Below are 26,280 nucleotides of genomic sequence, written 5' to 3'. Positions count from 1 at the left end.
CAGCTGATATTATCTGTACTTTAGGATTTACATGCTTACATGCAATTACAATAGTTATCACACACCTTCAAGACAACAAAATCAACTGTATGCGATTTGGAGAGACTATGCTTATAGTATAAAATCGAGCCAGTCCTTTCAAAATGAACAAACAGTCGGGATCTGTATTCGTGATTTCCAGAACTGGATCCTTAGATTCGCAGCGGATGGATATTTAGAAGTCACAGGCAATGTTCTTTCTACACACCACGGTAAGAACGGGACAGATAATCTCTACACGAAGTTAGCATATGTGTGGGCTGTCTCCACATACTTCAAAGCCACTTGATGCAGGAACTGGAACTGATTCTGTAAATGTAGGACAAAATATAGGGAATATATCATTTGCAATGAAGGGATACAGGGTTTGCACCGTAAAGTTATCTTACATAATGTGGTGTACCGGACAAACTCTGCATTCGATGTAATCAACAACTCAACAAATGAACTGGGGTGAAATATACAAGTCTTAGCTTAACTAATCAATATCCAAGTCATTTACGTTTTGCAGATACTGGACTACATGTACGTTCTTTAAACTTCGTAATTATGTCCGTAATGGAGCCTAGCCTAAATTATGGATATACCTCTCCTTACAAAATTAAATATATGGGCTATTCTTCATCGAAAATATTAATATTGACTGTCTTTGTTCAGCTAGCATGATGGCGATTGTATGAAATACAAGCATTTACGTACTGAGAGTAGCACTAGAACAGCCACGACACAATGATAGATGACAAAAGTTAACACGTAACCGGTGAAATACGTCCTCTCTTAATCTTAAGGTCTTTATATTAATCATGGACTTGCTCTACCGTTTATACTTAAATAGTAGCAACTTAGACACCCTTTGGCCTGAGAGTGTAATTATTAATAGCAAAAACTTTTACATGTACATACAAATGTAGCAAAGACATGTATGTCTAGAATGACCCAAAATGCCATGATATCATTATCCAAAAAACTAGAGATTTACACCGCCATATGCGTGAAAATTTGCAATACCACTTATTAGCAAACAAATAAAAGGAAGAGTGGTTGCATAAAATTTCGTAAGAATTCGGTCTAGCAAAGACGTTGTACATATACACACATATCGACAATTTGGCTATAACCAGATATTGTGTGTTATTTACCAGATCTGTGATGATCTGTGGCCTGTTGGCCCTCATCTGTTTCACCGTGTGGATGATGTTCACTTCTTCGTCCATCTTCAGTCTCTCTATCACTGAGGTGGCCACACAGTACAGGCCGCTTTTCGTCACACCGTCTCTGAATATATAAAAACAATTAGAGCACTACATGATGTGCGGCCTTTCTTTGCACTACCCAGTGGCCACAATACTTGAATGTGCACAGCATAACGCACTGTCATTCTGGTACCATGTATATATGAGGAATCATTGGATATATTGAACACATGAAGAAAGACGATTTGTCATCCATTTGCATTATGCCACACTGTCGCATATATACACAGAAGCTCTCAGCACACAGAGTAAAACTTCAAAGAAGTAAACACATACTAAGATTGCAACTGCACCTACAATGCTTACCTACAATGTACCAAAACTGGTGCGTTGCCTGTCTTTTGTTGCCACTGCGTCGCCTCTTCTATGACGGACAGCAGTGAGGCTATCGAGCTGGGGGCTGGATCCCCGGTCCAAAAGTTACACCGGAACTGCTTGATAGGGTGCATTACTTTCTGCAAGCACACATAAGAAGAATATTATGTTTTCAAAGACTTGAAACACAGTAAAACTATTCACTGTGTAAAACACACACACACAGTGTAGAATGCTAAAATCATTGTGTGAACGTATCCAGATGGCACAAATATGACATACTTTTACAAACAAATGTCGAGATCAACGCATTGTTTGAGGATTTATGTTCCTGCATGAGCTGCCTTCTCCATGAATACTTCTAAACATAAAACATTGCCTCCATCTGATCGGATTTGGTTGACAACTTCCATTGTCCCATGTCGCCATGACAGTACCTAAGGGTAATATTGTCATAATATTGCAAGTCCCAGGAATTCTTACCGTATCCTTGTGAGACAAATGGTACGTCCACACCGAAAAGCCCTCGCACTCTTGCTTGTCCTTGACTTTCACCACAAATGGGTCAAAATGTTTTCCTTGCAATGGCCAGTATATCCCAAGGTCCTAGATACAAGGTGAGATTTAACATTTCATCATTAACCGTGTAGTCATTTATAGCTACATTGGCGCTGTTGTTTTTGTTTAGGGTCCCTAATAGCAGGATGCCACCGCAGCCCAATGACCCAGGAGACTTTCACCAATGTGGTCGCTCTGAGTTCCAGTTCATTCTGGCTTCCTTTCCGGCCGTACGTTTCCACTCATAATTATTTTGACCGCCGTCGTATGAGTGAATTATTCTTGATTCAGGCGTAAAACACCAATCAAATAAATAAATAAATTTGTTTGTCCCTTTTTCACAAGCGCAACATCTGCATTCTACATTATCAAACGTATCAGGGTGCTTTATAATTTGATTGTCTGCAAGCAACCTGTGGATGGTCGTGGATTTCCCCTGGGCTCTGCCCTGTTTCCTCCCACCATAATGCTGGCTGCCGTCGTATAAGTGAAATATTCTTCAGTACGTCGTAAAACACAAATCAAAAAAAATAAATAAATAAATATAATTTGAAAAAATCAATTTCTGTATATTTGTGGGTGCCATTATTAAACCTGACACAGTCTGTAGACTTTTCTGTTTGAATGATTAAAAACATAAACCATCCGCATGACGTTCTGGGATTTGTGTAAGGACAAGGGCGATAATCATTGTATAAAAGCAGTCACATGTGAACTGAGCACAACTTTACTATTCACTTTTGAGTAACACAAAAACGGTGGATTACATATTGCAATTCGGTCTTTTACAAGGCTTACCTTATCATCTCGTTCTACCAAGTCTATCGTGACGATGACAGTTATGCCGTGGTCGTACACCAGGCGCCAGAAATCCAGAACTGTGCCTGGCAGAGGAGTCTGAGTGATAATTAGACCCCTCTTCGATTTGAACGTCTGTAATACAGATTCGAAGATGTACAGTTCGTAAAGTCAAATTATTTTTCCATGAAACATGAAGCCGTGAACACAGAAATGTGGACTGAACAATTTCACTGACAACAGTGTAAGTTGAGTGGCAAAGGCGTATTTAAAACCTCTATACAACTGACAAAAAACTGGTATATCAGAAAAGTTATCAGGTATTTGGTGACTGGCAGCAGTACTGTACTTACTGGCAGGTATACAGCGTTGATGTAGTTATTTCCGTCAGGTACAGGAGTTGACAGGTACGGTCTGCATGTGTCCGCTGTAAACATATAAACACACTACACGTATATACTGTTTTGGAAAAGTATACATTTTAAAATTGCTGTCCACAAAATACATCTCATCTGGTGATCTGAGTTATTATAATCTAATTATCAAATATGACATACCTGCCAGGATTCTGTCTGATCTGTTTTTGGAGACGTTGTCCGGATGACGTGCCGCGGTGAGAACGGCTTTATCCAGGGGAGCTGTCAGCCTCTGGAGAGACTGTGACAGAAGCAAACTGATCATGATAAATATGCTTAATGTAACTACTAACAAGAGGGAAGCCGACATAAACATGATCTAATGAAACATAAGGAATTTAGTTAGTAACAAGAGAAGCCAACTCAAACAAACAGATCGGATGAGACGTAGGAAATGTAACTACCAACAACTCTGAGGAAAACCAACTAAAACGAACAAATCATGAAACGTGAGGTAACTACCGGTCAGAGGGAAGGCAACTCGATAAAATAGATCATGTGAAACGTTGGGAATATAGGTAAGAGCAAGAGGGAAGTAAACTCAAACAAGCAGCTCATGAGAAACGTCGGCATTGTTACTACCGGTATGAGGAGTATTTTACTGCATGTCATTAAAGTCACCTATTAAATTAATACTGAAAAATGTAAAAGTGGTCTACTCGATGAGTTTATTTAATTACTATCATTTCTGTAACAAAACGCAAAACACCTAAATCAGGAGTTAAATATTTATCACTGTGTTTAATTTATGGCACGATAAATATGAAAGGGTCGTGCGACATGCAGTCAATGAATGGCGAGGACATCTCATTATAGTTTCTGGATGTTGAGAATTGCGCGTCGCTGTGTTAATTTGTGTGCCACTTTCTTTGTTTCGTATCTTGATGGGGCGTGAGATATTCGACTTCCACGATCAAAATGGGGTTTATCCACCTGGAACTGTTCCGCCATCTTGGTCATACCGGTCTCTGGGTCTGGGGTACACAACTCAGCAAAGACACGAGGGAATTCCACACTACGAACACTTCCACATCCAGGTTTTAACGCTTCTGCAAGCGCTTCGTGAAGGAATTTGTACTGCTCCTAAAGAATTATGAACACAAACAGCCTGATTGGAATAGATTATAACAATTTCATCACACTTATTCTTAACAGAATGCAAGGTAAAAAGGAATATTATTGCCCTTCTCGCGAAAACGGTTTATCATGGAGAAATATGAAAATAAAATAAGATAAAATATGAAACAAGATTCATCTTGAAGACAAATAAAAAATATGAGTAAAAATACTTTCAATTATTTCTTCTGATTTTTGAGAGTGTTGAAAAGTATTCAAATATTTGAAAATTATGGTAGGCATTATGAGCTATACTAACGGTATCTAAGAAGTCTGACGTCACCTTTTTCCCTCATGTTCACCAGAGGGTAGGAATTGTTGAAAACCTTATTGCAGTGATCTTTCACTCATGCGTAAAAAGAGTTATCCCAGCATTTAGTGGCGTGATTCAGTGAGTTGAATAAACTCCTTGTGACGTTAGAGTTCCTAACCTCTGATATTATGGTTCATAAAGCCCACCTTAGAAGTCAAATGATTGAGCATCTTTAACTCTTTCCACAAAAATCTAAAGATAAAAAATAAATACATGTATATTTAGGCATAGTTTTAAGTGGCCCACTTGGTGATGCCTACTTCGGTTTTTAAAAATCTTTTCCTTTAAGCAAAGATGAAACACACATCAAGGAAAACATGTCTCTTCGATGTTTGCTTAAAGCAGTCAAATAAATCAGACAAGAAGGTGTCCTAATTGGCCTAGGGCTAATTGCGTTGCGATACGAGGCAGTTTAGACCTGTTATCGGACGATGGTTTCGGTATGTAATATTTGTAATATTTACCAGAGTCTGAACCATGTTAACTCGCTGTTCCCGGAGTTGCCTGACACAGGCAGGCACATCCACCACCCCCTCGTCATGAGCCTGGGCGATCAGGTAATCCAGAGCTATGTATGTTCCCGTGCGACCGACACCGGCACTGTATGGAGGCAAAACAGCCTATAACAATACCATATCCGATGCAATGCTTTAACTGGTTTTTAATTGTATATCGGTGGATCGGTAAATACATATAGGCTTACATGTACGTCACCAAAATGCTTTGTTGGTGTTTAGTATATGTTTACCATCTTTGCACTTGATAGGTAATTTTACGGTTGGTGTTCTTAGATAAAACACCTGTAAATGTAGATTATGCGAGTTGAAGGCAAAAATGACAAAAGTTTTAACCTCGATATGTCCTTTTAACTGTAATTTAAAAACTGGTTCACATTATGTAAATAAACGATGCGAAAACGAGTAACCAGTAAAACCAATACTTTGAAGTAAGAAAGTCGACAGTTTGTTTTACCATTGGTAGCTAAAACACCTGGCAAATAGTTAAAGGTTAACTGTATTACCTGCAGTGCACGACAACTGGTCCACTGAATTGCGTCTGACAATTGTTAACTTTATCCCGGAAGTCCAGTAACGCAGTAGCGTGCGCAGGTGCACCGTGATCAGGCCAGGCGGTAAAGTGGAACTGTTTTACAGTTTGACATTCCTGCTTTCTCTGAAAGAAAAAAAGCTGACATCAAGTACAGTAGAATGTATCCGTCAAAACAGACAATCGTATTACAGCCATCAACCATAAAGGACGTTCCAAATCAATAATACAAAGGTCAATTCCCAAACCGACGTGTAACACAAACCACAAAAAAGCTAAGAAAGGATATAAACTATGAAAACACAGTGCTGCCCGATCCATAGAATCTACTCTACTCTAGGCGTATCACCCACCCATCACATGCGCAATTTGATCGGATGTGACGTGGATCTTAAGCGGATCATACGGCCATAATGTGCGGCCCATGCTCTACTGCTGGGACCATCCTGATCGCATCTCACAATGTTCTTGATTGGCCGGTGCATCTTGTCTCATATAGACCGTTCTACGTCACTTTTGCTTTGCATATACACCAGTTATAAACATGACACAATGTATCTTTAGTTTGTTTATCTTCGCAGGCATGATGACGAGAATAGGGTTTATTCAAGCCAGTTAAAAGGTAAGCTATTCCAGTGAGGTCAGTGAACCAATTTTACTGTGTTGAGGTATATTTGCAAAAGCTAATTAACATTTTTTCAACACTGTGTCCCAGGTGTGTAATAGGTTTAATTTGAGTAATCCATTGCCGTTGAGAGTGGGATTTTTAACGTTTACGAATTACGTTGTCCCAAGTAAACTGTGAGCTGAATTACACATATGTTGGAACACAGCAGAATCATAGCCACTAGATTCTTGTTTTGGTGTTGTTTTAGACGGTTACTTAACAAGAATATAAATTCATATATTGGTGAAACACAGCAACCACTATGTACCGTGTTAAACAGCACTGTGGAACGGAGTCATGTACAAAGAGAAGCAGTCAGCATGCCATTTATCATGGCATGTTAATGATGCCAAAACATTTGTCTTAGTTTTGTCATAGGCTTGCCAGTGGGATGGATCTGTATTTTATACTGTATGTACTTTATTTCGTTACATTTTCCCACAAATATCTTGGCTTTATCTGATGACATCATTACATATTGGTATTGATTCAAAAAGGCACAGGTACTGAGAGGTTAATAGCTGTGCTTATTATGTTAAAATATTGATTTATAAAATCTGTACAAACATTTGAATATTTTGCCAATTTTTCGTTATGCTTGACACCTTGCTGACATCGAAAGATTGACCATGCCGGTGTGTCCGTTTGCTTGATCACATTTCTGTTAAACATAATGGTCTGCCATCAGTATGGTGTGCTTGTCTGTACTTCACACGTGGGAATGTTCATAGGTAATTTTCCACAGGTCGCTCGTTTTATACTCTGGTCACCCCGGTTTCTTTCACCCAGTGGAAACATGGAAAATCTTAAGAACGCGGAATATCTTGAGTCTGGCGTTAAGCATCAAGGAAATCAAGAGATAAATTGGGACCAGTTCAGTATTAGTGGGAGTACACTGATCGTTTAGGTTTAAATATAATACACACTCTTATGTCTGCAAGGGCTTTAAACTGTCAGTTAAAGAATTGTTATATCGACCTGACATAACTACATGAATATTATAAAAAGGGCGGAAAATCTTTGACCAATTCTCCAACTGGCGATTTACCAATTCCAGATGTCTCCATGACACTGCATGAGGTTTATTGTTTTTGAGGACATGCTTCATGTAACCGGAAATTCTCGAAGGTAAAACTATTAGAGTTAGTCTGTTAGTCTGTTACATTGCATGCCAACCAGGATTCTGCTGGTGGACCCTTTAAAGTACATCCTCAACCCTGAGCGTTCCAAACTGCAGACAGATAGTTTGGTGTCCCCTGAATCGATTCCAGTCGTTTAAAACGTCGAAAATGAAAAAAAAACCGACAGAATTTAGTCATCAAATATCAGAAAATCTACTCCGCTACGACTGAGCCAAGGTTAACCCCGTGAGGTCACAGCAGTACATTCAAGGAAGGCATCCGAGGCTTCTCTATGTGTACAACACAGATCATAGGAGACAATCACTTTACTTTTGCAGATGATATCGGGGTTATTCCATGCCCAAGTGTGGCTCGCTACTGCAGTAAAACAGCACAGGATACTATAAAGTCACATACATGGCCTAAAAATGGCACAGATTTACAAAATATGGAACAAATCTCGTCAAAAAGGTCTTTTGATTACGGAGGACTAGATCGTAGTCCTATAAGACTTGCTAATTCAGTCATAACATCTGAAGAAAATAGGCCGAAGGACAAACCATAGAATTTCCCCCCAAAACGCCAATCGGAAAAGTGGTTCGGATTTTAGAAGTCGTTCAGAAGTTGTTTAGCTACTTGATTGTTTGAAACAGAAGGGTTTGACACGAACTCTTGGGAGATGCTAGCCTTCAGCTGCTAATACAACTCTGGTAGTCCGTCTTTCAATCTATTTGTTGTAAAATTATTTCACTAAACTGATTTTCAGTGTGCTAAGTATAGATTATAGATTAAGTCACACGATAGCTTCTGGAAAACCACACTCGTTAGGACTAATGCATGGATTCGTAAGGGCGTTTTAATACACAATCCCGGCAGGTATTCACGACATGTCACCTCACCAAGGCCCCGCTGTCGAGAAGATAGACAGAGGGCCCAATTTTAATGGTTCTTTTTTAAATTGAACTAGTTAACATAATAGTTTTTAATGCAGTTCACAGACTAACACAGCATAAATATTGTGGTTAGGGGACAATTAGTTTGAAAATAAGATTGTTGGGGATCTGTTTGCAGGATTTACGTGAACAATTGGAATTAAACCCTAAACTGTATAGATAGACTAGAGGCCCTCTTTAACCCGTTAAGTGTGACTGTGTGCATAATCAGTCTTTTTATCCTACCTTAATGTGTATCAGTTGCAGAGTTCTCACGGTGAAATCCGCGTAATTCTCCTCATCCAGTAATGTAACTGTGATCAAACCAAAACTTTCTGATCCCTCATCAGGCCAGTACTGAGAGCACTTGGTCTAAAAACAGAAACAGCATATACACCTGCATATTGTCGGTAACATATTTAATCTGTCGATGACCCTCGTGCTCCCATATTATAGATCGCCTTTTAATTTTTTGAGCAGAGTGAACAATGGTAAATTTTCATAAACATGCATAAAGGTCCCAGATACGTACAACATCGAAATAAGTTCGTTTAAAACTGTTTTCGAAAACGTTTGTCACATAACAAAACTACCTTGAAAGGGTTTCATTAAAAGAAAAGACAACAAGTAATATAACCTCAATTACTTAGGGAGATAGACAATACAATTCTAACAGGTCATTTTTCGTGACATCCTGGTAACAGTTTCTCTATATCAGTCAACTTTTAATTAGGGAGTCTTACGAGAAAATGTGCCGTGCTGGAGCAATATGTCAGAATACAAATTGTCGCCCCATTTGTACCCCACGTACATATGGTTAAACGGCTGAACGGCGTTGGGGTGATGTAAGCGGAAAGAGATGCGTCCTCAGGTTATAGAAAAATCTCGGGTCTCGTTGGTTAAAACTGACAACTGGGTGGCGCTTGCGATTGTCTTAATATGCGCAATTTTCTTTACTTTGAACCGAGATATCTCTTTTTCGCAACGTTACAAAGATAACATTATATTTATGAAGCTTCCTGTAGGATTCTTTATTGACGCAAAACACATTTGTTTTGGTGTTGTCTTTTCTTCTAATTCCTTTTCCAGGCTTTTTTCGGTGATGTCAAGGCTCTGCTTCAGTGTTTTACTGACATTGTCTGTGTGCCTTGTAACACACATGTATACCTTTGTGGTCTCTACTAGGTTCGTCAGCATGATGACCTTCCCAGATTTTTGTTCCCAGATCATGCGCAGAAAATCGTTCAGGATGACATCATTGGGCCCTGTACAGGAGTCATTCATAAAACGTTTATACAATACATGACAATGGCGATTTGAACACTTGGGATCTTTTCCGATGATATAAATAAGATCAGAGGGGAATCTAAACACACTGTTTTGGTCTTCAATCTTCAGTGCTTTTTGTTTAAATTTGAGTGCGCGTATTGTTTTTTTTTTATTTTAATACAAGTATTTACCATTTGCAATTGAGTATTTATCCTGTGGCGTTGTTTGATGAATCTGGTGCAGACAATTTCTTAATTCTCCCAAAGAGAAATGCTGCGCAGGTGGTCCATAGTAATTACACCGGGTCCAGTTGTCCACTTGTAACCTAATGCCATTGTAAATGAGCTTAAGTTGCTTATCCCATGTTATTCAACGATGCGTTTCTGTTCTAGCACCCTATATATTCTAAACAATGATTACAAGTTCAATCAGTTCAAATATATTACTTACCCTGTGAAGCAATGTATTTCTTTGGTTCGTTGTAACCCTGTAAATACGAAAATGAATTAACCATCAGTCTGATTAGCCATAAGAAAACCTTATGTGGAAGCACATGTATCCCATATTAATATACATTTGCGTTTAGCTATGCATGCATCATGCTAAATACTTTTCAGACTTCTCCACAACACTAAAATCAATTCCAGTTAGTCTACCAGATTCAGTTTAAATGCTATAACCCACATTGATATAACAAGCGTTGATGTAGTCCGTGTCCTGGTCATCTGTCACGGACAATAACACCCTGGAATGGTCATCTGGAACACATATAAAATGGAGTATAGATTTAGGACAATACCTGACATTTGCATCGTTAGTTGAAGCCAAGTGACCAAGTATAGTACAATGTTGCTATATACCATTCAAATGATTTCATTTGAAACAAATTATACGTCGCTGATATTATCTCTGTTGCCTATCACATCGTAACAAGCAAACAACGAAACAGAAAAACAAAACTCATTTTGGATCCCAATCTCTTATGAAAAGTTTGTTTAAGATATACCACGGCCCTCCGGCACACACTTGGAGACGAATGTCTTCAGTCCGATGCCTGGATACACCCTGCGATAATGGGGTTTTGGGATTGAACTCCTTTGGTGCTAAAGGTAAAATATCCTAATGTATCATGTCAGTTGGCAAATGTGTTAGACGTTAAACCTCCGATGACCTGTCTCGCTGTGTTTTAAAGGCACATACTATAGGGCCTACCTCTTTTCTTCAGGTGCGTCCGATGCTTATGAATGTCCCATTCTTCAATTTTCTCTATCGTTTGTCTCCTCTGAATTTCTTTGTCAGGAACTTTTATGGACTATTTTTGTGTAGTAAATGTAATAAAAATACTTGCCCTAAATTTCTGACAATTCCCATGATACAGAGCGCCATTTTACCTTTAGTGATGACAAGAGTTCGGACTCGAACCCACCCTATTCTGTGATTCCAGCTAGTTTAGTACACGTTTCCGTCTTCATTTTTTTTTGCCCTTCCTTGGTTGTGATTTTGTGTTGTCATTACTTGTAGAAATGTACACACTTTGTAACGAAAGTAAATCTCCCTCGCCATTCCTGCTCAACTAACGCCTCCAACCCACTGTTAGGTTAAAGAGGCTCTAACTCAAAGTTTCTACGAACTTGAGCATTTCACCAGTAACGTCAGGTTGGTCGACAGTGTGATATGGTTTGTTTTGGCAGAATGATTGTTCAACAACATTTGTCTATTGTTTTCAAAGATATCATTTTTAAAGCTGCCGATTTTTTTTATCCTAAAGCAGTTTGGGGGATTGTAAGTCCATGTCTGGTCAGGTTACATACCACGACTAAGGTAAAACACTCACACGCCACAAGACTCCGATAACGGCTTTTCGCTTTGTTTTTGGGTCTGTCCGCCGCAGTGTGCTTTGCCTGCAAGCCCACCAGGAATGTCTGGAAGACATTATAGACATGCATAAAAAAGTTGTCTATTCCTACATTTATACCTCTTCCTTCTGCTTGTTTTCGTTCCGAGCTTTCACTGGATAAAATTCGAAATTTGTTGGGTATAATTCAGAAATTGCTGTATTAAAATAAACAGCAACCGTTGTCACAATGGCGCAGACATCTGGAACGAAGCTTGAAGCAGAACACGGTTGAAGACTAACAGCCTCACAGGGGCGTGGGGCAGCTCTTTCACGTCACAGTAATCTCTTTCACTATCATGTAATCTTGGGGCTATGGTAGAAGAGTGCATTAATGATATTTAAAATCTGTCATTACCTCAAATTCTTTCTTGAATCCTTTTCCGGCATTCCTTCTCACAAAGTAGTCTGGGAACTCCTCGACCGGCACTGTGGAGGGGACGACGTCAGCGTTAACATAAGGATTGACGTCACCCTGTGATTCGTCATCCTGATCATTGCTGTCGTCCTCAAACACTACGGAACGTGAAACGTGTAAAAGTGCACTTGAAATTTGTTTATGGCTTTCTTAACAGTGGTTTTTGAAGTATTACAAATTGGGCGTTCTCATCACAAACAATCGAAGACCCAAAAGAACGTACTCTTTCAATTTTGACCAAGACTTCGTGAAACACCTCTAAATTATTAATTGATCGGTTAAACAATTGCTAAAACCCCATGCTCAAGAAGTGTTCAAATACACCGTGGTGGCCAATTATAGGTGGAGTTGTGCACGGGTAAACTGACGAACTTATTACTAATTAATCATCATTTGCCGACAAATTTCCCCATTTGGGACTTAAATACTTGCACAATGAATTTAGTGGATCATCAAGCATAATAGGCGGAGAAAACATAAAAATCAAATCAAACAGGCTGAAAACTGTATTGCAAATGTGATCTTTAATATATTTTTCGACTTTTTTCTTTCAGGAGAAAAGTCAACTAGAAATTATTTTTGCACGATGAGTATTTGGGATCTTAGTATATATCGTCTTTGCATAATAATGCTTTAAATATGGATGCAATGCATGTCTAATAAATTTGTGTGAATGCAATTTTGTTGTGTAAACAAAAACATATCCATTTAATCTGAATTATGATAATATTTATGATCATATTGAATGTATTGACATCATCAAAATTCTGGATGAATACTTGCTAGCTGAAAGCCAATTCTAATGTAAATATATTTATTAAGCATGAGTTACATTCACATTCATAACATTTTACGCAAGGACAACATGTGCCAAGAGGTCCAAAATACCCACAATACAAAAATGATTTTTAAGTGTCTTTTTCTCTTTAAGGAAAAATAGAAAACTAAAAAATTAAAAACCATCTTTGCGAATAGATTTGTACATTCTTTCATTAGATTTTGACATGATTTTGCATGTTTTCTTCTCCTTTAATATACGACTGCACAGACGGGTGTACAAGAACCGTTGACAGCGTATTGCCACCAAGGGCAGCAGGGGAATCTACCGGTAGTTGCACGCAGCCAGCGCTGAAAGCCACTGAGCCACAAAAATGTACAATGTCATGCGAGTGTTAAATGAGTTCATTGGAAGAATAGGTTTAAATGTTGATGTCCATACCTATGTTATTCTGTGGTTCCCTGTTATCTGGTTGGAATATTCTACATTCTGTCTGAAGGCCATGGTCATCAGACGTGTGGGCCTCTCTACGTCGTCTCCTGTAATATTCGCATAATCGAAAATAGGCTTGCAATGGAAAAGGTAATCCACTGGGACACAATTTAATTAGTAAGTCGTGCAAAAATAATCTGTCACGGTAAACGAATAACAGATTTAAGAATTCGTACAGTTTTATCTTCTTTCAAAATCAAGACAAAGGTTTGTAAGAGCCAAAACATCCCATATCGACATAAGCTGTCAGAATAATAACCAAATACCGGAACAGGATGAAAACTTAAAATGTGTATCAAAGTGGTCTAATCTCAAGTTTGACTTGTATCTCATCATAGTAAAGCAATGTGCCATTTTGATCAAACGCCCGTGCCTCACAACACGTATCCTTGTACCGGTATGGAGCTGGTAATCAATAGAATCCTGTAACATACAGTTGTCTTGAACCTACATTGACCTACTACATGTATTTTTATGTAGCAATGGGGTGTCTACAGTAGGAACACAAGTTATCAAGTATACATACCTAACTGTGACAGTGACAACAACAACAACTATAGTGATCAGCACGACAGCTGCAGTCACTCCACCGCCTATGTATGCAGGGTCAACCTTACCTCCAGGTGATATTTGTGCTTCTGAAGTGAAAACGGGAAATAACAGAAAACCCTGAATACTTATCATCTCAAGGTTTTCTGTCTACTGCTAGTGTATTCTTACTTTGGCACGACCTTGACAACAGGCATGTTTGAGTCGAGATACGTTGGTATAACCCCGCTTGACAAATAAACCAATTGCTTGTTGGTCCGGTGTCAGTATAATGACGCTGAGCGAGGCGTTGTGTTTGGTGATCGTAGTGTGTAACTTTACCATAACCACATTGACGGTATAGGTCAAGATGATTTGCCGTACATGTGTTCAGTATGGTTACTCCTCTAAACTTAGCATACAGCTATTTCTCAATCACTGACTTTCGTTACCTGTTCTTAAACAGTTATGTTCACAAGTTGGTGTGGTCAATTGAAGTCATAGATCAGTTGAAATAATGAACTAAGTATCATACAGTCACACAACTGAGAGCCGATCAAAACAAAGTTCTGTTAGGTCATACCTCTTGGGGACTCCATTAGATTGCCATGTGCATGCGTGAGACAGTGCTAACAACGTGCTTGTCTTGGGCAGTTATGTCCTGTGATATCTCCCGTGTTGGAGACAAAATACGCGTTAGTACCAGCTATGGCTTTGAAAATCCGAAACTTAGAACTACTAGGTTCAGCGAGGCTGGTTCTTTACAAGCAGTGGTCAATCAAAATCGGCTGAATTCGGCGAAAGATTTGAAACAAGGTTTTCTGTTAGATGTTGAGTCACGCGGTGGGTCAACGAGTCAACATGACATGCAGCCATTGCAAGACAAGAAAGTAGGTCAACACTGTCCTGAACCATGCGGTGGTTCAGTTTTAGTGCAAAAGCATTGTAAAGGGGAATCTAAACCTTCCAAAGAAAAGGAAAGGCTACGTACCAAACAAAAATAGGAAGGCAGTTCTATAATTAGAAAAATTTCGACTAAAATATTGGCTCGTCAGACTGAAATCATCGGTAAAGTGGCCTCATTGTGGTCTGACTATGAAAATGATTACGGCGAGACTCTGATTCTCACCCTTAATGAGCCACCTAAAAAACTAACTCGTCTGTCGTCTTTTATAGACCGGGAGGGTGATCAAATCCCCGATGTTGAGGAGGAAAACTCTCTCCATGAAAACTGTGATGGAAATCTAGACGAGACGAGGCGGAGATTGTCAGTGGATAATTTCAAAATGGAATGGAGGATGAGCGTTATAAAGACTTATCTAAATACAATTTGATACCAGAAAATTATAAATGCTTGCACGGTAACCGTTTAAAGCAACTAGTATGGGACATTCTAAACACTGCTACTTTAATAATGGACAGCAAACTTAAAGCAACGCAGACTTGTTTGGTTAAAGCAGGAATTTGCGTCACTCCGATATCTTACAAGCTTGCACAAAGGGAATGAGAGTCTGCGGGCATCTTGCTGGTGCCATATCTTCGACGACTTGCTTTACTGGGACATACTAACTTTCATAATTTATATCTTCGACGACGTGAGATAATGAAGTCTGTGCTGAGTCTAGTCTACCAGCGCTTATGTTCATCCCCAGTTGCTTATTGCAAATTTTTATTTGGGAGTAAATTGGAGAAAAAGGTAGAGAGCATACAAGATGTCAATCGGGTGGCTGTTAGCCTCCGAAATCGTGGACGATGAGGCATGGTGTTCAGAGGCCAGGTATTCCGTACTACACCGGCAGCACAGGCTTAAACTGCCGATGGGGTCGTCCCAACCTGCAGACGGGTTCCCAGAGAAACAGATGGAGCAAAACCAGCAGAGATTAACGACGACGAAGGCAGTTGTTGATCAATTAAATGGCAATAAGCAACCTTTTACGGCAGGTCGTAATAAAGATTATATCAGTAAATGGAGGCAAATAACTTCAGATAAAATTACACTGGAAACTGCCTCTGGTTGGACAATTGAATTTGACTCCCTACCTTGTCTCTACGGCAAACTTTAAAAACATCTGTTGATGTGCTTGAATCCCTATGATTTCCTATCAATGTTCAAAAAATAAGCTTACAAATAAACCACTTAGATTTTTATATTGAAAGAGGGAAAATGGAAGTTATAATGATAAAGGAAAAGGGAGATATGTTGATAGATAGATGCCGTTCACTGGTCAAATAAAAGAACAAATATTTAACAGTTAGCATCTGTAATCGGTAACATTTTAATCGGTTTCTTTTTGTTCTGGGGTCGAATATACCACAGAACAGAAGCTTAGAAAGGAACAAAATAAACGCCCTCATGGACAGTTGGGTGATTATGATGCTTTAATCAAAATTATAGGATAAATAAAAAAAATAGCTCTAGTAGTGGGCTGGAGAACTGCATTGTCAAAAACGAAACTTATTTCGCCAATCCACCACAAAAAAGTAAGTTGCGAAGCTTCCAATCTACTTTGGGTTGCTTGTTCAGAAAACTTATTAAAATATAAGTTTTTTGGAGTTACTGTGAAGCTATTTGGCGCTTCGTACTTCTGCTAAGTCTGACAAAGATATTCATTTCCTGTTGCTCGTGTGTTATACTAAAGTAGTGGGCCATATCAATCATATGGGAGGAACAAGGTCAATCCTGTTTAATGACCTTTTGTACAAATGTGGAACTGGTTTATCTCAAGACACATTTTAGATCTTGGCCTCTGAACACATCTAAAACATATCTGAAAACACTCATCACACGACAGACTAGAAGAATAGACTTTTCTATGACCGCACAGAAGGGGCATCACACACAGGTGTCTATTAGAAAACTGTGATGAGGTTTGGGAAGCCAGAGATCGATTTGTTTGTATCTCGTCTAAATGCTAAAGTTGGACAAGTATGTCTTTTGGCAAACAGATTCTCATGCTGTTCATGTAAATGTTTTTACAGTGTCTTGTTCTAACCTTTATTTATACCCATTTTCACCTTATAGCCTCATCCCAGCGGGCCTACAATAGATTAGGAAAGATGGGGAAGCCAGCATCTTCATAGACCCTGCCTGCCTTATAAAAATCTGTTTTTCTCCCTTTGCTGTGCATGCTGACAGCAGTACCATTGTTTCTCCCAAAAAAGGACGGATCTACTGCCTTTTTCCCACAGCTTAGCCTTGCACCCACTGAAATTCTTAGCATCCAGATTGTCAGGAGATCTGTTAAAAACCAGAACAATTCAACATACGCTGCCGATTTCATCCTACATTTCCCTGGAAGCCAGGAACTCATAAACAATACAACACCTATGTGTCCACATGGGCGGATTTTTGCAATAGGCAACAAACAGATCCAGTGCCAGGAGACATTTCTGTAGTTCAGCATTTTCGCACAGCTGGGGTCCTTTAGAAATAAAATCTATGATGACCATTTTCAATGTCCGGCCTCCTGACCCAATATATTCAGAAATATGGGGGTGTCATTAACGTGTTGTGGTTCATTAAAAAGTTTATCGCCAGTTAAATTTATTTCACTCAAAGATCTCACGATTAAGACGTCAATATTGATTGCTCTTATGACTGCGGTTAGAAGTCAAACACTTCATTTGTTAGGCATTAATAATATGCACACAAGTGTTGGTACGTTTAGTTTTACTGTTTCGGACTCAAAGCAGAGCAGACCTGGATATTATCCTCCAAATATGAGAGTTAAGGCCTATTTAGCAGATAGGAAATTCTGTGTATGCACGGCGCTAGAAGAATATATTAAGCGCACAAATAGTCTTAGAAAGAGTAAACTATTCATCGGTTATGTCGTGGGGGTTAACGTCGTACTCAATAATTTTTCAGTCATATGACGACGAAGGAATCCTTAGGGTGCATGTACGTGTAATGTGCCTCCATGTTGCAGGACGGATTTTCACCGCTGTTTTATTTAGTGCTGCTTCACTGAGACGACTTAACGAAAGCAAGTAAACCGCCCTGTCCGATACGGGTCAACCAGTAGTTGCACTATCCCCTTTATGGCGAACGCCAAAACGAGGAAGTTATAACTTTTAAAGTCTTAGGTGTGACTCGATCAAGGATTGATCCTGGATCTACCGGTCCCGAAGCGGACGCTCTACCAACAGTGCTATCCGGGCCGGTCGGCCTGGAATAGATGTTACTAATTATAAGCCTCACAGTGTGATGGCAGCCTCTGTTTCAAAGGCCAACTCGTGTTCATTACCTATTGACAGAATTATGAAAACCGCCTTGGTGGTCAGAGTGACTTTTGCAAGGTAATTCACTCATTAAGGAAGACACCACAGAATATGCAAATGCTGTGTTAACGTAATTGTAAACCTGTGCGGAAAAGAACAAACGTAGGTTGATTTAATACTTTGTCTAAATAAATACAAGTGAATGTGACTTTCTAATTCAGTTTTGGTTTGTTTTCTTTGGCTTCAATCTCAAAGTCTCATGAGGCCTCTCAAAGGTATGGCGTAATAGAATACGGAAAAGGTTAAGCGAGCCTTATTAATAAGATGAAGTTTAACTTGGATTCTATGTAGTCATATACCTCTGAGGGATAACATGCCCACACATTTAGGCATGCTGTTAATAGTTGGGGGTTATGGGGCTTAGGTTGCTCTTTCGACCGTAAACAACTGGCGCACGTATATGTACAGCAACCTCATGTTATCCCTCATTGGGCAAAAAGTGGCGTACAAATATATTCTCATTTCCTGCAGACAACGTCAAATGTTTCTTGTAAGAAGGTTATCTCCCTTTCTTGAGTCATGTTATGGTCATATCGGTGAAGCGCGATTCGACTATACATCGGTCTTCTGCACTGAATTGATGGGTCTTTGTAGGGTAAATTCGTTACGACTGACGCCTCGCCCAGTGTGAGGATTATTAACATCATATATTTGCGTATCCTATCACTGAGTAACCATGTAACTGATAATATACAGTGCTCCAACACTGCAACCATTATTGAGCCATGTGAGCCCTAAAAATTTACATAGTTTTTGTTTAAGGTGCACATGCACGTTGTAACTATTTCTTTTACAGTAAACGTAAATTGCAAAGCTGTAAGTGTTACAGGAATAGTAACATTTAATCCACAAATCTTGCAATATTGTTTTTGAAGGAACACAGAGTGACTTTAATGATTCCCTCCTGGACAGCTTCAAAAGAAAATTGTAGGAAAGGTCACCAATGCCAGTCAGATATATGCGTTCTATATTGCAGGGTAGTTAGGCTGAACTAAGAAAGGGTTAAAATTGGTGTATTTCTTTTTGAAACATATTTTCAACAACTTAGTTCAAGAAAAGGTGGAAATGTGCAGATTGCTAAATAACAGCATACTCACCTTTTACACAATCATTTCCAGTATATCCAGAGTCACACCGGGGATTCCCCGTCGCTACAGGGCATTCACCAGTGACAGCGTTACACTCAGTTTTGTTGTAACAGTTTCCACATGTCTCTTGGCAATCTTTCCCCCATGTGTTGTTCCTACATTCTGTAAAGCACGTCATTTCATAGGCGGCATTATAATTTTTTAAATAACATTATTTGAATTTTTCCTTTATTTTATTCCATGCACTTTTGGTGGAATTTGTAAAAAGCTTCCATATAAGTTGTTTAAGGCTATGTAGTTTTGTCTTTTTGATATACAAAATAACACATGCATTCGTTGAAAGCCAAATTTGACCTATGGCTAAGGGAGGCTGTATTATTGTCAACTGTTTTATACTGATTCCATCTTTCAAGCATCACTAGAACGTTAAGTGTAACCATTTGCCAGGTACCACACTTTAGTCGCCGCTCTGGTTTTACGCTATATATTTTTTTTACATTGAAATTATTTGCACGAAACAACCACTTCAGTTGACGCCTAATACACATCTATTTCAACGCATGTATGCCTGGCATTTTGCCAAATCCTGTTCGCCGTGAGATAAATTCACAAAATTGAAATATATAAGAATAGCAAGGAGAGAGAGAAATAATTGCTGAAGAGAGAATATACATGCAGCCTGAGAAATTTATGTCAATATGGGTGTAGTATCAAGACGAAATCAGGCTGAACCAAATGCCGGATGCGACATCACACATATTTTATTGGACTATGTGGACTCTGCTGATATTCTTTAACATGCAGTTCTACACCCCAATCCTTTAGTCCATTGAGTTGGCTGCATGCAGGTGATACCAGCGATCCTGCCATTTAGTATTTGAAGAGCATTAGCCTGTTCCATAATGTGTATTTCTAGAATATATTAAAAATATAGAATATTTAAAAGTCTTTCATCGTATTATTGTGACTGATAGAATTACCAAATGGCTGTAAAATTGTTGGTCTTTTCTGTCTAATTTCTTGTTCAATTTTGAATATTATTATTCTCACCTCATCGAGAACACACTTTCTTTGTTCTAAAATGTTCTCACCACGTTGTGGCTATCACATTGCCGGTTTTTTACGTTCTAATTTGTAATCGTTTCATCTACCATCCGCTTAATGTATAGTAGTACAAGGGATGAACATGTGACAATGATGATACCAACCTGTGTCACATGCCACACCGGAGTATCCAGGTGAGCATCTGGGCTTTCGGTCAGGGCAATGACCGATCGTAACGTCACATACAGACTCCCCCTCTGAGCAATGACCACATTTTCTCTCACAATCTGATCCATATGTCCCAGGGTTACAATCTGAAGGAAATACGAAACATCCCAGTATGAAGTAAATTTCATATCTTTAAATACAAATGAGGCTTACATAAATTGTACAATATTTACTGTCGCTTAAGAAGATAAAAACCTGTGACTTCATTTATTTATTTATTTATTTATTTGATTGGTGTTTTACGCAGCACTCAAGAATATTTCATTTATACGACGGCGGCCAGCATTACGGTGGGTGGAAACCGGGCACAGCCCGGGGGAAACCCACGACCATCCGCAGGTTGTTGGTGAACCTTCCCAATTACGGCCTATGATTTCACAAAATAAGATCACCATATGATATAAGTGAGAAAAAATGTTGAGAACATTCAACATTTACAAGCGAAATGAAGAACACCAACAGTATATAATTTGAAATGTTTTAGAAAAGTAACACATTCTTCTGTATAACAGCGGGCTACGACTGACAACTGTCCACTGTTTCTGCTGGAAACAATGTCAGTGAAAGCAAAATAAAACATTTGATTGTAACTGGCAATCAAATCAAATGAAACTAACTTGTTTCACATGTTGGAGGCAAGAATCTTGGTCTGCAAATGGGTGATGTCTGTGGACAGTGCCCGGATGTTTTCTTACACACTAACGGTCCCTCTTTACAGTTCCCACAACTCTTCTTGCAGTCTGGTCCATATGTCCCATTGGTACACACTTTTACACAAAGAAGAATACATGTATAGATATGAGTGAGTGAGTGAGTGCTTGGGGTTTAACGTCGTACTCAACAATTTTTCAGTCATATGACGACGAAGGAATCATTAGGGTGCATGTACGTGTAATGTGCCTCCTTGTTGCAGGACGGATTTCCACCGCTGTTTTATTTAGTGCTGCTTCACTGAGACGACTTACCGAAGGCAAGTAAGCCGCCCCGCCCGAGCCATTATACTGATACGGGTCAACCAGTCGTTGCACTATCCCCTTTATGCTGAACGCCAAGCGAGGAATTTACAACTTCCTCTTTTAAAGTCTTAGGTGTGACTCGATCAAGGATTGATCCTGGATCTACCGGTCCCGAAGTGGATATAGATATTGAAGGGATGCTATTTAAAAATGATGCTGTATATGTGCGCGGAACATACACATAATATTGTTAAACGTACTTTACATAATTTGTGTAACCTACTACCAATACTAAAATTTTCTAATTTTCAACGTTACCTAAATTATGTCTAACAGATACACATGTTATTGTGTCCACATGTTATTGTGTCCACATGTTATTGTGTCGTTTTAGAGAGTACTGCATTCTGCTATGCAACAAGCAACTAGGAGAGTAAAGCAGGGGTGTACGTGTATTGTCCTGTAGCCAATTGCCCCCTTTCGCTGGGTTTCCAAATTATCACACTAAACCCTTAGCCATATCCAAATTCCAGGAAGGTTTTTAGATGGGAATCTTACAGGAATCTCTAGGAGGTGCTTTGTACAAGTATGTGGATATAAATAAACAGTTTTGTTTTGTTTTTAGCAAAGGGCTAAAACGAAATAAGCCCAAAACACCTGGGCATTGTTTCACCTGTAGTTTTGACGTTTGTAAAGGTAACGCTATCGGAGAGTAAAGATGAAAAACAACTGGCTTGTTTAACTCTTAGATCGACGACAGGCCTCACACATGATCCAAAAAAGAAATACGCAGACGCTTAAATGTCCAATACGTATATTTGAACAAACTAGACAAATAACACAACTGACAATAATATACGAAACAACATAAATAATTACAAAAGTAAATACAAATCTCATTGAAGGTCTAGACAGCATGTCAGCCAAAATGTTATCCTTTCCACACAGCTGCCCCAAAACTGAAATTCGGAAGCACCCAGAATCAACCTTTATCAAACATGTCAGGTTAGATTTCGGTAGCTCATCATGCATTGTAAATGTTGATTTGACCCATTTAAATTACTGGGTTCATATGGCGTTTAGTTTTTTGGCTGATATGCATGTACATTTCATATAATATTGAATATACAATAAAGACTGATAAAATACACTTCATGTGACTCTCTTTTAAAACGATAAACATTTGTGTTCTCATTAATTAAAGTACCATATCATACATCCGACAGATGATTTTGAGAACATCCGACATGTGTGGGAAATGAAGAACACCAACATAATGTACAAGATGTTAAAGTAGTTTTAACTTAAAGTTTTTTTTGTTATAATAATATATTGTTTTGTATTAACTCGAGCTTGGGCTAACATAACTGGCCATTGTTCCTGTCAAATAAAAAAAGTTCACACATCTCTTCCCACAGTGGTCCATACGTCCCAGGGGCACATACTTTATACATACACAATCAACAACTAATAAAATAGGATTACACATCAAGATATTTTTAATACAACCTCAATATAAGTATGGAGAACAAAATGTCATATCTGGTTTTTATTATACACCTAAGTGTCCAGCGCGTATTATGTTATATAATAAACACAACTGCCCAGTATGTTTAATATATTGGACAGTTGTAACTGTGACGTCACACGGACGGGCTACATTTTGTTTGTCAACAAGCAGACGACACAACAAGCATGGCTGCCGATCAATCAGATTTTGACCCTTTTGATCTCACCGACGCTGAAATTATGGTTCATTAAAACTTTATCTCCGGTTAAACAGTATTCACTGAAAGATCGTACCATTAAGACAGCAATATTGATTGCTATTGTGCCTCCCCATGAGCCTTTTTGAAGAATATAAGTATAGCTCAAATACTGCAGGGGGAAAATTGGATGAACTACCTTAAATGTTTGAACTTTACGATGAACTCTTATACTGTTTACATTTCAGTAATTATTCCTCTTTATAGAAACTCAAGTGTTTTTCAATAAGAATGTATATTTTTTTCCACAAAAAAGATTCCGATCATTTACCACGTGTAGAAAAGCAAATTTTGCCGCTAATGAATATCAAGGGAAACAAGTCTGTGTTCGCGGTACAAAGGTCAACTAGGAGATATTTTAATTATATACCTCTTGTAATTTGTTAAAGGGCCGGGTTGTAGCCTGAGGAAAGGGATAACAAACCAGCGTTTAGATGGGTACACGCTGTCTCCGATCAGATGAGTGTGCATAAGTGGGGCAGAATTCGAGCGTCATGTGTAGACCCTGACCATTTTTAGACCATGTCCAGAATGTTGTACTTCGCCTCGATAACAAGTTGAACGTTAATACTGTGGTATTGGTGCAGATTAACAGTTTTGTTTCATATGTGCGAGGAGCAGTGATTTGTACATGTGTCCCATCAATAGACCCAATAATGCCTGGAAATTGAGCAACAGCGTAGAACGCTTCCTGTTTTTCTCGGATTTCGCGAGCTGTCAGTTGAACACGAATAAAACAAAAACGACTTCGAAAGGTAGCTGTGACAGCCCTAGATACAGTCGGCTGTGAGACTCCAATGTCATCACCATTGCATAGCTACATTTCCTAGTTGCCAAAAAACGAAGAGTATTCAATACTTTTTACATTGGATTAAATGCACAGTTTCTGTTCGATGCACTTACAACTTACAACGCTATCCTTAACTAGTGATTCGATGTACCAAATTCCTGTGCAGCTTCCAGACGAAACCTATCTAAGAGTTCTCTGTCAATATATTCGTTCGAACAACTTAGTTGAACGGCCCCCATGTGTTTGTTGGTTTAAAACTACTTAAGAATTTAACAAAAAGATAAAAGTGGTCATGGGCACACTTAGAATTTAAGAATTTCTTAACACTTACGTTTTTTCATGAATTGCACTTAAGTTTTTCTATTAATTCTGGGTTTAAGAATTTTTTAACACCAAGACATGTTCACAAAATCCAAATATATAAGTACCGCAAGGAGAGAGAAAAAATTGCTGAAGAGAGAATATACATGCAGCCTGAAATTTTAAGTCAAAGTGGGTGTAGTATCAAGATGAAATTAAGATGAATGAAAATGCATGATGCTACATCAAACCTATCGTATTGAACTATGTGGATTTTGCGGATATTTTTCGACATTTAGTTCTACATCCGGATTTTTTAGTCCATTGTGTTGGCTGCATGCTGGAGATAGCAGCGATCCTATAATTTAGTTTTTTTTAAGAGAATTAGCCTTTACCATAAGGTGTATTCCAACTAGATTAAAGGTATAGACTGTTTAAAAGTGCTTTAATTGATAGACTTAACAACTGGCTGTAAAATTGTTGATCTCTTTTGAATGTTATTATTATCACCTTGAAGACAGCGCAGTTTCTTGGTTCTAAAATGTTCTCACAGCGTTGTGACTATCATATTGCCGGTGTTGATGTTCTAAACTGTAATCATTTAATTTATCGTTCACTAAATGTATAGTATCGCATGTCACCCTGATGAAACCAATTCGTGGCACAAGTCACATAAGAGTATGCCGGCATGCATCTTGGTATCCGGTCAGGGCAATAACCGACTGTAACGTCACAGACTCCGTCACCTTACAGCAATTTCCACATTTCATCTCACAATCTGATTCGTGTGTCCAAGGGTTACAATCTGTTTGTATATTTGGTGCTAAACGTTGTGCATGTACTTAACAATTTTTAGCCATATGACAATGAAAAGTCATTACCTTTGTGCACATGTACATACAATATATCATTTTGTGGCAGGGCTAATCCATGCCGCCAAAATGTGGCCGCCACTGATCAGTATCATGCCACGCGTACCGGACCCAGTCACACTATACTGACACTGGTCCAACCAGTCATTTGTCCCTCCTCCAACCTAACAGTGCTGAGGGACAAGAGTTCCAAGATCCATTTTTAAAGGGTTTGATGTGACTTGATTTAGGTTTGATCCTGTGTCTCCCGACTTCGAGGCAAACTCTGTAACTATTAGGCCACCGAAGTGGTCATCACAGCTGAGTAGATGTAATTTTATACAGTATTTAAAATGCATCTAAGGTTTATATGAAATACATGTGATGTGATTGTCTCAAGATAAACACATGTGTTCTCATTAATTAAAACTACCATAGCACAGCATCCGACAGATCGTTTTGAGGATATCCTACATGTGTGGGAACTAAAGAACACCAAAATTATGTTCAAGCAGTTGAAGTATGTTAAAAAGTAATGTATTACCTCGAGCTTTGGATGACATAACTGTTCATTGTTCCTGCCGGATTTAAACATCTTTATATGATAAAGAAGAAATGGAGAGGAGTATATTCTTCAATGGTGAATTTCATGGGAAGCGATTATAATATGTCACTCATACTTTGCTCCATTGCTTTATTGAAATTTGAAAAGAACGTGTAGCATTTGTTTACAACTGGCGATAAAATTTTAAAAATTACCTGTGTCACATTTCAGACCAGAGTATCCCCCCATGCACCTGGGTGTTCTCTGTGGACAGTGCCCGGATGTTGTGTTACATACAGACGGCCCCTGAGCACAGTTCCCACATCTCCTCTCGCAGTCTGGTCCATACGCCCCTGGGGCACATACTGATACATACACAATGAACAAACTTACATAACAGGCCTACACATTACGAATTCTTTTGATAGGACCTTAACAGAAGTGTAGGAAACACAGAAATTGCGAAAGTCAAATGAAA

General features: G+C 38.8%; 2 protein-coding genes across 2 annotated transcripts in view; both read right to left on the bottom strand.

The window, feature by feature from the left end:
* LOC135469684 (receptor-type tyrosine-protein phosphatase alpha-like) overlaps nt 1–26,280 on the bottom strand; it is an 86,086-nt gene that overhangs the window by 43,914 nt on the left and 15,892 nt on the right. The window lies entirely within an intron of this gene.
* On the bottom strand, nt 274–20,663 carry LOC135469677 (receptor-type tyrosine-protein phosphatase kappa-like). The gene is made up of 19 exons (XM_064748229.1): nt 20,528–20,663; nt 13,953–14,064; nt 13,376–13,473; nt 12,097–12,254; nt 11,679–11,766; nt 10,529–10,602; nt 10,295–10,331; nt 9,743–9,840; nt 8,822–8,947; nt 5,830–5,981; nt 5,273–5,408; nt 4,313–4,462; nt 3,521–3,620; nt 3,317–3,390; nt 2,964–3,098; nt 2,091–2,213; nt 1,599–1,747; nt 1,179–1,314; nt 274–348 (listed from the first exon to the last, which is right to left on the bottom strand). The coding sequence occupies exons 1-19, from the start codon at nt 20,661–20,663 to the stop codon at nt 274–276; spliced, it is 2,157 nt and encodes a 718-aa protein (XP_064604299.1).

The sequence above is a fragment of the Liolophura sinensis genome, chromosome 7 (genome assembly GCF_032854445.1).
Source record: "Liolophura sinensis isolate JHLJ2023 chromosome 7, CUHK_Ljap_v2, whole genome shotgun sequence".
NCBI classification, from domain to species: domain Eukaryota; kingdom Metazoa; phylum Mollusca; class Polyplacophora; order Chitonida; family Chitonidae; genus Liolophura; species Liolophura sinensis.
Note: the sequence above shows the minus strand (reverse complement) of the source record. Positions and strands in the feature narration are given on the sequence as shown.

Excerpts from the sequence above, each read along its gene's own strand:
- LOC135469677 (XM_064748229.1), bottom strand. The coding sequence starts at position 20,663 with ATGGATCAGATTGTGAGAGAAAATGTGGTCATTGCTCAGAGGGGGAGT. Across the intron at positions 11,767-12,096 it reads GATTCAAGAAAGAATTTGAG|ACATTCCTGGTGGGCTTGCA; the intron begins GTAATGACAGAT and ends AATGTCTTCCAG. Across the intron at positions 3,099-3,316 it reads TCAACGCTGTATACCTGCCA|ACGTTCAAATCGAAGAGGGG; the intron begins GTAAGTACAGTA and ends TCTGTATTACAG.